This window comes from Lepidochelys kempii, chromosome 14, assembly GCF_965140285.1.
Source record: "Lepidochelys kempii isolate rLepKem1 chromosome 14, rLepKem1.hap1, whole genome shotgun sequence".
Lineage (NCBI taxonomy): Eukaryota > Metazoa > Chordata > Testudines > Cheloniidae > Lepidochelys > Lepidochelys kempii.
Genome location: NC_136393.1, coordinates 31,056,858 through 31,072,104, shown reverse-complemented (window position 1 = coordinate 31,072,104; position 15,247 = coordinate 31,056,858). Strand labels below are relative to the sequence as shown.

The 15,247-nt window shown below is 47.0% G+C and overlaps 1 protein-coding gene across 1 annotated transcript; it reads left to right on the top strand.

Annotated features, from left to right (window-relative positions):
* The first annotated feature begins 2,274 nt into the window (after positions 1-2,274).
* On the top strand, positions 2,275-14,832 carry LOC140898209 (uncharacterized). Its single transcript, XM_073311709.2, has 4 exons — positions 2,275-2,499; positions 7,963-8,089; positions 9,008-9,121; positions 9,483-14,832. Exons 2-4 carry the CDS (start codon positions 7,963-7,965, stop codon positions 11,270-11,272), a joined length of 2,031 nt encoding a protein of 676 aa, XP_073167810.1. The 5' UTR covers positions 2,275-2,499; the 3' UTR covers positions 11,273-14,832.
* The last annotated feature ends 415 nt before the right edge of the window (positions 14,833-15,247 follow it).

Here is a 15,247-nt window from a genome sequence, read left to right as displayed (position 1 = left end):
TGTCTTTGGTTTGAGATCTGATGTGCAATTGACCTGGGGTAAGTGACTGGTCCTTTGGGATTGGGAGAAACCAGAATATTGTTGTGATTTGGACTATCTATCAAAAAGGTAGGCTTGCGTGGGTGGCAAGACTTATATATCTTCCTACTGTATTTTCCACTGCATGCATCTGATGAAATGGGCTTTAGCCCATAAAAGCTTATGCTCAAATAAATTTGTTAGTCTCTAAGGTGCCACAAGTATTCCTCGTTCTTTTTGCTGATACATACTAACACGGCTACCACTCTGAAACCAGTTCCTTAGGAGATTGTCTATAACTCCATGGTAAAACTGTTACAGTGCTTGAGGAGTTCACACTCGATACTTGATTGATGAAATCTAATTGTAGAACACACAACCAGTTTGTGGTGTGTGTCCTCGTTTGTGACAGTCAGTCCTCAGGTCAGTACTCATGTTCCTGAGCTACTCCTGACAGCCTAATCTACAATGGAAAGAGACTAATAAAGAAATAACACCTTCATTTAGGAGGTTACATACCATAACCGTGCAGTTTAACTCTGGAGAATGCTTTTCCAAATAATAAAAGTACCTTTCTTTTGTGTCCAAATGTAAAATAGAGATTACACCATGGTAGCAATTTGTGACAGAGATGAATTCTTGTGTGTCATAATTTGCTACATCTGGACCAAAGGATGGGGAAAGAGGGTGGCAAGCAGCAAATTGTGACAAGTGCACCCCCATTCATCACAATTTATTACCCCTGGACCAGAGGACGGAGAAAGGTGAGGGCAGCAAATTGTGATGAGTCTGCCCCGATCCATCATAATTTGCTACCCTTGCCTGAAGATGAGGAAAGGCAGAGGTAGGAAAACAGTGATAGGTGTACCCCTATCCATCACAATTTGTTATCCCTGCACCACGAATGGAGAAGGATGAAAGAACCGAACTATGATAGGCATATCCCAATTCATCACAACTAGCTACATCTGATCAGAGGATAAAGAAAGGTCTGGACCACAAGCAGGGGTAAGGGATTCTTCCTTAAGTGGTGAGACTAGGAGGCCCTGCTCCTTCTGTGGCCCCTCACCTGCCCCTCTGAGACCCTTCCCCCTCATGAAGCTGGAAGCTGGAGTCGGGCCAGGCAGCCTGGGCCCTTCCACCTGCCAGGTGGGGGGCCCAAGAGCAGCCCACAGCCCATGTCCCCAGCCCCCATCCAGGGCAGGTGCAGGGTCTGCAGCTCCCCACAACTGCCCATGCAGCTCTTACCCCAACAAGACAATGGTAAGAGCCACCTGGGCAGCTGTTGGGAGCCATGGACCCTTCATCTGCCCTGGGCAGGAGGCCCAGGGGGCAGGGACATTGGTCAGGGGCTGCTTTTGGGCCCCCCCCCAGAAGGTGAATGGTCTGTGGCTCCCCAAAGCTGCCTAGGCTCCCTGGGCCTCTCTTACCCAGGCAGGGCTCCAGCTTCTGGCCTGGACACAGGGCAGGGCCTCAGGGGAAAGACATATGGCAGGAGAAAGAGATGGGTCCATGAAGGAAAGTGGACAGGACAGCCAGTTCAAGATAGAGGTAGCAAATTGTGACAGGCATATCCCGTATCCATGAACAATTTCTACCCGTGGATGAGGAGATAGGGAAAGGTAGAGGAAAGGGAAAGGTGAGAGGTAGAAAATTGTGTTGGGAATGTCCCCATCCATCAGAATTTACCAGCCCTGGACCAAAGGATGGAGAAAGCCACACAGGTGGGAAAACTATGACGGATGAACCCCATCCATTACAGTTTGTTACCCCTGGACCAGAAAGTGAGGAAAAAGTGAGAGGTACCAAACTGTGGTGGGAATGCCTCCATCCATCACAACTTAGTGCCCTGGGACTGTAGGATGGGGAAAGGCAGAAGCAGCAAATTGTGACAGGGCAGCAAAAGGGAGAATACACAGATGTTACTAACTGCTACCAGATAGTAACAAACCCTGCAGGCAATGTTACACTGGCAGGGTGAGGAGCAGCAGGTTGCCCTGTGGGGGGAAAGGAGGAGAACTGGAGGGTTTTTTCCTACAGCCCAGTGATGGGTTAATTAGACCCTACAAATAACCAGAGGACATAGCACTGACAACTCCATGATCCGAACTAGGGGACAAGACCTTGCAGCTCAGTCCAGGGCTTGCAGACAGTGAACATGCTGTGGAGAAAAGACACCAATGCGCTCCGTCGCGCTAGGACCCAGGAGGCGCAGGGCGGAGCGATCTCCGGGGTCACTCAGCCTGGCATCGGGAAGTGAATTGCAGTCGCTGCAGTGATTCTTTGTTGCGCTGCAAACCAGGTTCCTTGCAAGACCCCAGGACCTCGGCTGCAGGCGGGGGAGGTTTCCTATCGAGGGAAGAACATTCCCGCTGCTCCTCGAGAGACTCCCAGAGCAGAGACCTTGGCCTGTCCCCGCCCCCCACCCCCTTACTGGGACCCAGAGTCCTGCTCCCAGGCAGTGCCCCACGTGGAGAGAAGGTGAGACCTGCCCCCCTCCCCAGGGAGAGACGCTCCTGGTTGCAGCCTGTCTGCTGGGGGATGTCCCAGGCTGCTCCCAGCTGGGCTGCCTGCGATTCCCTGCATTGGGCAGAGGAAAGCAGGCTGCCAGCTCCCGTGGTTTGCAGTGAGTGTGAGGGATGGGGGTGGGACAGCGACAGGTGGGGAGCCAGAGCGGGATGGGAGCCGGAAGGGGGCTGAAGAGGGGAAGGGGGTTCTGAGAGCCAGAGGGCATTGCGGGGGCAGGGATGTGTGAGGGGGCGGGATGGGGCCATCAGGATGTGGGGAGGCTGAGGGAATCCACAGGAATCGAGGGGTAGGGGGAGGATTCTGGGGCTCAGGGGAACAGAGCTGTAATAGAGGGAAACTCTGAGTGGGGGGATAAAGGGAAGGAAATGCGGGATGTGGGGAGGCATGAGAGAAAGCAGAGACTGGCTGGGGAAGGGAGAGGGATGGTGAAAGATACAATGGCAGCTCCCCAAGCCCATGGGGTGGGGGAGGGGGCTGTCTCGCCCAGCAGCCAGTGGGGAATCTTTTTCTCTAGATATGATCAAACAAGCAGGAGAGTAAGTAGATGGACAGGGGATTTCCCCCTAAGAGCTCAGAATTTACAAGGCAAATACCCCCCCCCTGCCCCCAATTTAGTCTTTAATTTTTTAAGACAATGTCACTATTTGGGGGTCTGACTCCTGAATGTTAAATGTTTGGACCTGACAGGATTGAACGGAGTCCTTGCTCTGATTTCTGTGCAGGATTCTGGGTCAAACAAGAGTTACTGTTAGCAACAGCAGGCAAGGAGTCCAACTGTATTTATTTTGGTTTGGTTCAGGTTCAGTTCCATACACTATGTTCAGTTTCATTTCTGGTTCAAGCCACCCAAAAAAACAAAAATAAAACTTCAGTTACTGTTTTAAATCATATTTCAATCTTTGTGGAGGTTAATTCAGAAAAGAGAGCTGCAACTTAAAATGGAAACTTTTAATTTTGGCTCTTTATTTATTTTTTAACTTTAACTTTACATGAGTTTTCCTAGTGTTTTTGTGTTGTCAAAAGAACACAATTTTTTTATTCACAATTTGTTTGAGCAACCTAAAATAACATCTTTGCCTTGTAATATTGGACCTCTGCAGTGAAAGGATACATTTGAGACCTGGAAATTTTCTTTCAACATTCACTTGTGTTGCTGGAACTGCCTGTACAATTTTTGCTAGTTGATTTAGCTTGGGCATGACATTTTTCTGATGTTCCCAATAGTTTGCTCTGTTTTCTTTCTTATTGAGTTGTGGCTCATCTACAAATCAATCAAGAATTGTCCCAATCCTTTTTTGGGCTTTCCTCCATCCAGATATCCCTTCCTTTTTGGAGATTTCACAAACTTTCAGAAGAAGTTCTAATTCATCTTTCAATTTCAGACATGTCTGATATTGATTCTGTGACATCATTATTTCTTACTTCTGACTGAAGTAGTTCCATCTTCTTCCATGTTTTGGTGTAATGAAATTTTGCCTTGCCTTTGTCCTCTGCTGAGAGAGGGGATTGATATCTAGCATCAAGATATATGTACGGAAGAAATATATCTATCGGGGGGGGGGGGGGTAGGAGGAGGAAGATATCAAACAGTGCCTTGGGGGAGTTGGGAGTGGGCCGTGCAGCTGGCTTCAGTGGGGAAGGGGGTTTAGAGCATGAACCCTGCCTCAAGTGGGGCAACTGGAAGGAGGACCTGCCCCAGGGGTTGGGGAGGGTGGGAGGAAGCCTGTCTAAGAGGAGAATGTTGGGGAGCCATTACTTTTGCCCCTGGACTTGAAGAGTTATGAACTTCAGGGCCCAGGGAGAATCCCACCTCTTCTCTCCCCAGAGGAGCATCTCAGAGATGGTTCCTCTACCTCTGGGCCCCCCTTCGGCCTCCCATGGTGTGCAGGCAGCTCCCAAGCTTCTCCTCTCCCTCCCTGTGCTTGTGGGATGGCCCCCTTCTATTCTCATTTTTTTCTCACTATCCTGGGGCAGGCTATTCAGGGAGCCATCACCAGCCCATTGGCTAGCTAGTTTATTGTCTTAAAATTAAAATAATATCACTGAATAATTTTTTTATATTGAGCTTAAAAAATGAGGAATATTTATTTTAACCATCCTCCTCCCCCTTTTTTTTCAGTTCAGTCAGTAAATCAAAGTTATGAACATAAGAATGGCCATACTGGGTCAGACCAAAGGTCCATCTAGCCCAGTATCCTGTCTTCCAACAGTGGCCAATGCCAGGTGTCCCAGAGGGAATGCACAGAATAGGTAATCATCAAGTGATACATCCCCTGTCACCCATTCCCAGCTTCTGGCAAACAGAGGCTAGGGACACCATCCCTGCCCATCCTGGCTAATACCCATTGATGGACCTATCCTCCAACCTTTTGAGCAGGGGTGGACTAGGTGACCTCCTGAGGTCTCTTCCAACCCTAATCTTCTATGATGCCATTAATTTTCGGAACCTTTTCCAATTCCAATATATCTTTTTTTGAGATGCAGCGAACACATCTTCATGCAGTATTCAAGATGTGGGCATATCATGGATTTATATAGAGGCAGTATGATATTTTCAGTCTTATTTTCTTTCTTAATGATTCCTAACAAGTTTTTTGACTCCCGCTGCACATTGAGTGGATGTTTTCAGAGAACTATCCACAATGACTCCAAGATCTCTTTCTTGAGTGGTAACAGCTAATTTTATATGTATAGTTGGGATTATGTTTTCCAGTGTGCATTACTTTGGAATTCAATGTTGATAAATGTATCTGCCATTTTGTTGCCCAGTCACCCAGTTTTGAGAGATCCTTTTGTTGCTCTTTGCATTCTGCCTGGGACTTAATTATCTTGAGTAGTTTTTTATCATCTGCAAATTTTGCCACCTCACTGTTTACCCCTTTTTCCAGATCATTTATGAATATGTTGAATAGGACTGGTCCCAGTACAGACACTATTTACCTCTCTCCATTCTGAAAACTGACTGTTTATTCCTACCCTTTGTTTCCTATTTTTTAACCAGTTACCAATCCATGAGAGGACCTTCCCTCTTATCCCATGACAGCTTACTTTGCTTAAGACCCTTTGGTGAGGGACCCTTGTCAAAGGCTTTCTGCAAATCTTCGTACACTATATCCACTGGATCCCCCTTGTCCACATGCTTGTTGATCCCTTGAAAGAATTCTAGTAGATTGGTGAGGCATGATTTCCTTTTACAAAAACCATGTTGACGCTTCCCCAACAAATTATGTACATCTATGTGTCTGACAGTTTTGTTCTTAACTATAGTTTCAATCAGTTTGCCCAGTACTGAAGACAAGCCTACCGGCTTATAATTGCTGGGATCACCTCTGGAACCCTTTTTAAAAATTGGTGTCACATTAGCTATCATCCAGTCATTTGGTACAGAAGCTGATTTAAATGATAGGTTGCAGACTACAATGGGGGACTTTCTCATGTGTCTGGAACCAGCCCCTAAGGCAGACCCGGGCTCTGCTGGAGACTCCAGGTGAGGAGAGAGACATGGGGGAAAGTGCTGGGGACAGGCAGGAAAGTGACTCTATACAAATGGCGCATCCTCACCCTGTCAGGGTTCCTTCCCCACTCTGAACTCTAGGGTTCAGATGTGGGGACCTGTATGAAAACCTCCTAAGCTTACTTTTACCAGCTTAGGTTAAAACTTCCCCAAGGTACAAACTATTTTACCCTTTTGCCCCTGGACTTCCACTGCCACCACCAAACTTTATCTGGGTTCCTGAAAAAACGTAGTTTAGACATGTCTTTCCCCCCAAAATCCTCCCAACCCTTGCACCCCACTTCCTGGGGAAGGTTTGTTAAAAATCCTCACCAATTTGCATCGGTGACCACAGACCCAAACCCTTGGATCTTAGAACAATGAAAAAGCATTCAGTTTTCTTACAAGAAGACTTTTAATAGAAGTAAAAAGGAATCCTCTCTGTAAAATCAGGATGGTAGATACCTTACAGGGTAATTAGATTCAAAACATAGAGAATCCCTCTAGGCAAAACCTTAAGTTACAAAAAAGACACACAGACAGGAATATTCATTCTATTCAGCACAGCTATTTTCTCAGCCATTTAAAGAAATCATAATCTAACACATACCTAGCTAGATTACTTACTAAGTTCTAAGACCATTCCTGTTCTGTCCCCAACAAAAGCATCACACAGACAGACACAGACCCTTTGTTTTTCTCCCTCCTCCCAGCTTTTGAAAGTATCTTGTCTCCTCATTGGTCATTTTGGTCAGGTGCCAGAGAGGTTACCTTTAGCTTCTTAACCCTTTCATAGAGTCATAGAATCATAGAATAACAGAGTTGGAAGGGACCTCTGGAGGCCATCTAGTCCAACCCCCTGCCCAGAGCAGGACCAATCCCAACTAAATCATCCCAGCCAGGGCTTTGTCAAGCCTGACCTTAAAAACTTCTAAGGAAGGGGATTCCACCACCTCCCTAGGTAATGCATTCCGGTGTTTCACCACCCTCCTAGTGAAAAAGTTTTTCCTAATATCCAACCTAAACCTCCCCCACTGCAACTTGAGACCATTATTCCTTGTCCTGTCATCTGCTATCACTGAGAATAGTCTAAATCCATCCTCTTTGGATCCACCTTTCAGGTAGTTAAAAGCAGCTATCAAATCCCCCCTCATTCTTCTCTTCCGTAGACTAAACAATCCCAGTTCCCTCAGCCTCTCCTCATAACTCATGTGTTCCAGTCCCCTAATCATTTTTGTTGCCCTTCGCTGGACTCTCTTCAATTTCTCCCCATCCTTCTTGTAGTGTGGGGCCCAAAACTGGACACAGTACTCCAGATGAGGCCTCACCAATGTCGAATAGAGGGGAACGATCACGTCCCTCGATCTGCTGGCAATGCCCCTACTTATACACCTCAAAATGCCACTGGCCTTCTTGGCAACAAGGGCACACTGATTCATATCCAGCTTCTCGTCCACTGTCACCCCTAGGTCCTTCTCTGCAGAACTGCTGCCTAGCCATTCAGTCCCTAGTCTGTAGCGGTGCATTGGATTCTTCCATCCTAAGTGCAGGACTCTGCACTTGTCCTTGTTGAACCTCATCAGATTTCTTTTGGCCCAATCCTCCAATTTGTCTAGGTCCCTCTGTATCCTATCCCTACCCTCCAGCGTATCTATCACTCCTCCAAGTTTAGTGTCATCTGCAAACTTGCTGAGGGTGCAATCCACACCATCACCCTGCCTTCTTCCATCTGCTGGGAGAGACAAAGAACTCTCATCTTCTCTCTGTTCCCTGAGGCTTCCTGGCCACTTTGAGCAGAGTGGGGTGGGATTCTGCTCCTCTGCCCCTCCCAGAGCTGTCCTATTTTTATGCTTCTCCCCCTATGAATAGTGGGATTGTGGCTGAGGCAGCAGGCCCTAAGTGGTAAGCTCCTTTTATTTCAGATGCTGGTGACTTTTGAGGAGGTGGCTGTGTATTTCACCAAAGGGCAGGGGGCTCTGTTGGACCCCAGTCAGAGAGCCCTCTACAGGGATGTCATGCAGGAGAATTATGAGACTGTGACCTCACTGGGTAAGGATTCGTGTTTGTTGTTTGAAGCCATGGGGTCTGCATTTCTGAATCTCATCTGGGTCTTCTCAGGTCAGCTAGATTAGAGGGGAATGGGTCACATAGTCCACAGCTCCAGTGTAAGACAGCCATTGACCTCCATACCCTCTCTAACAGGATAGGGGAGTCATGAACTTAATGGACATGCTAATTCACACCCATCCCTCCAGCTCTCACAGGTGCAGAAGCAGTGTATTATCCTATCTGAGCAGTTCTCAAACTTCACTGCACCGTGGCCCTTCTGACAACAAACATTACTACACGACCCTGGGAAGGGGAAACAAAGCCTCAGACTGAGAACGAAGCCCACCTTCAGCCCGAGGCTCAGGCTTCAGCACAGATGAGGCGGGAGCTCGTGTTTTGGCCTCATCCCCGGACTGGGGGGGACTCAGGCTTTGGCTTCAGCCCCAGGCCCTAGCAAGTCTAACGCCAGCCCTGGAGACCCCATTAAAATGGGGTTGCGACCCACTTTGGGATCCTGACCCACAATTTGAGAACCACTGTCCTCTCTGCATTAATTCTCACTCAAACGGAATCTCTGTGCACCTCCCTTCCTGGGACTAGCTCCATCTGTGCGGAGGGCTCTGAGTTCTGGAGGTTTAGACATAGCAGGGGTTTAACACCAGAGCTGTGTGTGTGCCTCAGCAAGTCCCCCAGAGCCCACAGATCCTGAGAACTCCTAGTGAGGGTGTGACAACTCCCCCACCCCTTCAGATATTGGGCTCTCCAAAGGGGGTTCAATGACTATGGTCCCATCAGTTCAGATCCCACTACCCCCTAGGAAATTATGGGGTCAGGTTAAACTCAAGATGTGCCTTTGTGACAAATACTCCACCGATCCTCAGTGCACTCTGATCATGGCTGATTTCACCCCCTGAGCAGGATTTCCCAGTCCCAAACCTGACCTGATCGCCCGGCTGGAAGCAGGGGAAGAGCCGTGGGTCCTGGATTTCCAGGCCTCAGAGGAAAGGAAGCTCCCAAGAGGTACCCACACAGGTGAGGAGTCAGTGACAGGGACACAGAAAGTATCTGGCAAATGAAAAAGCTGAAAATCCCCAAAATGTGGCCTGAGGGCCCTCAGTTCTGCCTCATCTCACCCAGGTCAGTCTCTGGTCAGCAGGTGTCATGTCATCATGGTAGATATCACTCATGGCTTCCCACCCACCCTGTTAGCTGTCGGAGTTTTCTCCCCAACTTCACTTCCTTGTGAGTGTTTGGATGGGATGTGGAGGCAAAATCCAATTTCTCAGTCTCCCCAACAGTTACTGTGTTGTGTTTTCCCTTTTTGCTGTTCCCCTTTCTGTCCTTTCTACCAGTCCAAGCAATGACTCCTGCCTGGGTTCTCTCTCTCCCCCAGCAGGTGACGAGACAAAGAGAGAGAACGAGGAGGGGAATCCACAGCAGAAATGTCCTGAGCAAGTGGAACTGCAGGGGACATTTTTGAGAAGAGCTGAAGAGAACTTTTCCCAGTGCTTGGAACAGAGAAGAGCCTGCAGTAATTGGCGCAGGTCAGAGAGGAAGCTGGGAAACTGCCAAAGGAAGAAAGTGGATGAATCAATTGAATGTGGGGGTGCAGGCAAGGATCCCAAGGAAATCACAGCCCAGCAGACAAATCACAAGGAAAAGAAACCCTATAAATGCTTGGAATGTGGGAAAAGTTTCAGTCGGCGCTCTGGCCTTATTAACCATGGGAGAATCCACACGGGAGAGAGACCGTATAAATGCTTGGACTGTGGGAAAAGCTTCAGTCAGCGCTCAGGCCTTATTAACCACAGGAGAATCCACACAGGAGAGAGACCCTATAAATGCTTGGACTGTGGGAAAAGCTTTAGTCAGCACTCAGGCCTTATTAACCATAGTAAAATCCACACTGGAGAGAGACCCTATAAATGCTTGGACTGTGGGAAAAGCTTTGATCGGAGCTCAAATCTTACTACCCATCGGAGAGTGCACACAGGAGAGAGACCGTATAAATGCCTTGAGTGTGGGAAAAGTTTCAGTCAGCTCTCAGGCCTTATTAGCCATGGAAGAAACCACACGGGGGAGAGACCATATAAATGCCTTGAGTGTGGGAAAAGTTTTGGTGTACCATCTTCGCTTATTATACATCAGAGGACCCACACGGGAGAGAAACCCTATAAATGCTTGGACTGTGGGAAAAGCTTCAGTCAGCGCTCACGCCTTATTAGCCATGAGATAATCCACACGGGAGAGGGACCATATAAATGCCTTGAGTGTGGAAAAAGTTTCAGTGCACCATCAGTCCTTATTATACATCAGAGGACCCACACGGGAGAGAAACCCTATAAATGCTTGGACTGTGGGAAAAGCTTCAGTCAGCGCTCAGTCCTTATTACTCATAGGAGAATCCATACGGGAGAGGGACCATATAAATGTCTTGAGTGTGGGAAAAGTTTCAGTGTACCATCAGCCCTTCTCATACATCAGAGAACCCACACGGGAGAGAAACCCTATAAATGCTTGGTCTGTGGGAAAAGCTTCAGTCGGCGCTCACATCTCATTAGCCATGGGAGAATGCACACAGGAGAGGGACCATATAAATGCTTGGACTGTGGGAAAAGCTTCAGTCAGCGCTCAGTCCTTATTAACCATAGGAGAATACACACAAGAGACGGACCATATAAATGTCTCGAGTGTGGGAAAAGTTTCAGTGTACCCTCAGCCCTTCTTATACACCAGAGAACCCACACGGGAGAGAAACCCTATAAATGCCTTGAGTGTGGGAAGAGCTTCAGTCAGCGCTCAGGCCTTATTAGCCATGGAAGAATCCACACAGAGGAGAGACCCTATAAATGCTTGGACTGTGGAAAAAGCTTCAAACGGAGCTCAAATCTTATTACTCATCGGAGACTGCACACAGGAGAGAGACCCTATAAATGCTTAGACTGTGGAAAAAGCTTCAGTCAACGCTCAGGCCTTATTAGCCATGGGAGAATCCATACAGGAGAGAGACCCTATAAATGCTTGGACTGTGGGAAAAGCTTCAGTCAGCGCTCAGTCCTTATTAACCATTTGAGAACTCACACAGGAGAGAGACCCTATAAATGCTTGGACTGTGGGAAAAGCTTCAATCGGCGCTCAAATCTTATTACCCATCGGAGACTGCACACAGGAGAGAGACTGTAAAAATACCTTGAGTGTGGGAAAAGCTTCAGTGAGAGCTCAAAACATCAGGAGAGAAATCATATAAGTCCCTCCACTGTGGGGTAAGTGTCATTCAAAGATCAAACCTTGCTTCATATCAGATAATACACACAAGAGAGAAACCCCGTAAGTGCTTGGATGATGGGAAAAGCTTCACTAACTGCAGGAAAAAATTCAGTCTGAGCTCACACACTATTCCACATTCAGTAATTCACATAAGAAAGACCTTGAATGTGATGGAAGCTTCATTTGATGCTCACATCAGAGACTTCTCCACATAGGAGAGAAATTCTCTCACTGCCCTGACTAGGGCTGGCCTTAGTAAAAACTCCATTTCCCAATTCCCACACATCTCAGTGGCATTTGATTCCCAGGTATCCAGCTGCACATCTCTGGGGGCAGGTTCCAGCAGCAGCTGACCCTGAGCTGATCAGGGACGCTCTGGCTTTGCCTTGTCTAAGCAAACCCCAGGCAGAGGAGAAGTCCCAATCAGCCCCTGCTCCCTGCTGCAGCCCTGGCTACTGAACTGATGGGCCTTCATGCCTCCTGGTAACCTGCTGGGGGAAGGGAGAGAGAAACTCCTCCAGAAGATCCCTCTGCCTGGATGAAGTTCCCCCATGTCTCTTCACTTCCCAGATGTGATGCTCCTTCCATGGAGATGAGAGGAGGGGTATTTGGGCCAGGCCCCACGTTCTCTCTGGACACCTGTCCCCACTCCCCATTTTCCAGCAGTCCCTGGGCTGGATTTCCCCACTTATCTGGAGCTGGTCCCTGCAGGGTGAGTGTCCCTGGGGGTTGGCAACTCTTCCCCTCCCTAAATCCCCTAAGGTGCTGGGATCTGGGGAATCAAATGTGAAGGTACCAGGAGGGATAGATTTTGGGGAGGAAACTGGGGGAGTGTGTGGTTGGGTCTGGTGGATGTGGGATGCAGAGGATGCTGGGGAAATCAAATGTTAGGGATCATGGGATAAGAGAGGAGAGTAAAGGGAAGAGAGCTGCTGCCTCTTATCACTCATCCCTCTGTCCCTTTTCCCTGCCCTCTCTGCATTCAGAAAGCACCACTGAGAGGACTGATTTCCACAGGGTCCTTTGTGGGATGCCTAAAGGCCTAGGGATCCTGTTACCCCAAAATTTGGACCCAAGGCGCCCTAATAATGGCCTCCCTATAACTGCAAATCAGTTGTGAATTTGGCCCGTCTCAATGGGTGGCCTGCCCTAGAGGAATTGCCTGCGTTTTATCAGGGAGTGAACCTCTAACCCTCAGCCAACTCCTCAGAACAAATTAGTTCTGTTAACTCATGGGAGGATATGTATACAGCCCTCCACACAAAGGATTGACACTCAAGCAGTAATTGAATAAAATTAAACACTGAACATCCCCCACACTCTCTCCCAAACTCCATTTACAAACCTCCACTCAAACGCCAATGTTTTCAGCTCTGTTGGCTGACACCTGTGCTGTTGCTCACACTACAGTTCTGCAGAGGAGGCTGCCCAGAGTACTGTGGTAGGGAAGCATTGTCCAGTGCAACATTTCCGAGCTGTTGTTGAATTCTCTGTGTAATGTTACAAGCTGAGGCCTGACTGAATTTGCTGCTTGGCTGTTACTGAGGAGGCTCTGGTGAATTGAGGATGCTGAGTAACATCAGCTTAAGTTAATGGAGTTCATGGAGTTAAAAGGGTGCAGAGGGGGGCAAATCAGGGGTGGGATGGTCAGAGTCTCTGCAGGGTGAAACTGCACAGGAGGGACAAACAGCTGGAGGCAGAGGGAAGAGAGGGGCCGAGAGGCAAAATCAGGGATGGGGTAGCAACCAGATTAGCAATGGGATACAGGTGCTGTCAGACATGGGCAGAGATGAAAAACCCTGGAGTAGGGAGGGGCAGAGGAGATAAAAGTTACTCCAGATGGGCTGAGCTATTACAAAAATAGACTGTTAGAAGCAGAGGGGCTCCCCCCCGCAACCTTTCAGGGCCATGCTGCTCAGCACCCACTTCCCAGGGCTGTTTTCTTAATGGCTCAGTGTATCCCAGTGCCTAGACATGGCAGCTCTTCCCTGTCTGATATGATGTATTGAACTGCTAAAGGAGACTTGATTCCATGAAATAGTCTACACCCCCTCTCCAAAAAATATAATCATCAGACTTGTTTTTAGTGTTTAAATGAATCCCATATTAGTTTATATGCGAGCATAAAGCCTCATAGCAGTTCACAAATTCATCTTAGCTGCTGTTCTGATTGTCATCTATAAATGTAGTTTTTTGCCTTTCAATTATCTACTTTTTTAAATGTTATTTTTATTACTCATAGCTTTTCATCATTTACCTTTGGTAACATTGTGAGATGGTTGTCATTGGGCATGTTTGTAATAGCAAATATAGTAGAGAGAGCCTGTGGCACTGGGCCTGGTGCAAGATCTGAGGCCTGAACCAGAGGCAGTGAACCAAAGTAGGCCATGTATCAAAGCAGATGCTCATGAGTTCGCTGCCCAGTACATTAACTTGACAAAGTTGTGGCTAGTGTACTAGGCACTAGAGATTTACGTAAATATATCCCAGCTAGTACAGATGGGTTAGTTTGACAAACAATGGATAGGGATGTTTTGTTCAAGATATAAGAAAAAAGGTGAGGTAAACATCTCATGAACCACATAAGGTGGTACATAAATTGTTTATCCCAGATTATGTGTCTTAGTCTATAAATGTTGGGGTACCTCACTGTAAGCCTTTGTCCGGCCTAGGGGGCAGCAGAAAGTCCTGCTGCTGACTGGCCTGGTCCAGTGTATTGGGCATACATGTGATCGTGTACCTGTAGAATCTGTGGGGCGCTCGTGTGACACTGAGTGAGAAAGGGTTCGTCAGCTAGCAGGCTACATGACCCAAATCCAACTTTTAGAGACATATTAAAAAGTATGTATATGGTCCTTAGGGCCATTCCATGTTAGATAAACTAGAGTTTTGAAATGTAGACTTCTATTGTTAGAGAATGAGAAGAAGATAGTGATTGTATTTGTCTGTGTTCACCTATATCTTGATAGAGGTTAACAATGTAACCTGTCTGTCGCTATGTTCTATTGATTCAGAGATCAAAAGGGAATTTTAACATTTTGATAAAGCTTGGGTGTAACAATATCGTTATCTATATTTCTCTTTGAAATGTGTAGTAATCTGTCTATGAACTGCTTAATGGATAATTAATTACCTTATGCTGATGAATGCAACTAGTTACCTGTGTATACATAGAAAATAGGAGATTTTACTTCAAAGCCACAATGCTTCACCCAAGGAATACCTGCTGCCAGAGAACTGTAAAAGGAACTCTTGGGCCCTGATCCTGTTATCTCAGATCTGCTTAAGCTTTGTCAGGGGAAGTTTGACTCGCAAGCCTGAGGTATCCAGCTCCAGTCTGGATCATCCTGACATTGGACTATAACCTATGGAACTAATTCTGAAAATAACTTTTTGCAACTCTAAAGCTTACCATCTCTACTATGAAACTGACTTTAGAACTCTATTCATATCTGCATATATAGTGATCTTTTAACCTATACACTCTTTTTTTTTAATAAATTTTAGTTTAGATAATAAGAATTGGCTGTAAGTGTGTATTTGGGTAAGATCTGAAATATTCATTATCCTGGTGGGTGATGTGTCCAATCCTTTGAGATTGGTAGAACTTTTTATATGATGAACAAGATTTTCAGTAATCCTCATAGTGTTTAACTTGGGTGTCTGGGTAGGAGCCCAAGGCTGGGTTGCTTTAAGGGAACTGTATTTCTGGGTAACCAGTAAGGTATTGTAGAAGTTGTTTTGTTGTTGGCTTGGTGACTCTAGGTATTAGAATAACCACCTGTTTGGGGGATTGTCTACTCCAATCTTTGCAGTTTGCCGTGATTAAGCAATCTCAGTGTCGACCCCTGAGACTCTGGGGACAGCGTCGTTGCCAAGAAACCTGGCTGA

Excerpts from the sequence above, each read along its gene's own strand:
- LOC140898209 (XM_073311709.2), top strand. The coding sequence starts at position 7,963 with ATGCTGGTGACTTTTGAGGAGGTGGCTGTGTATTTCACCAAAGGGCAG. Across the intron at positions 8,090-9,007 it reads TGAGACTGTGACCTCACTGG|GATTTCCCAGTCCCAAACCT; the intron begins GTAAGGATTCGT and ends CCCCCTGAGCAG. Across the intron at positions 9,122-9,482 it reads CCCAAGAGGTACCCACACAG|CAGGTGACGAGACAAAGAGA; the intron begins GTGAGGAGTCAG and ends TCTCTCCCCCAG.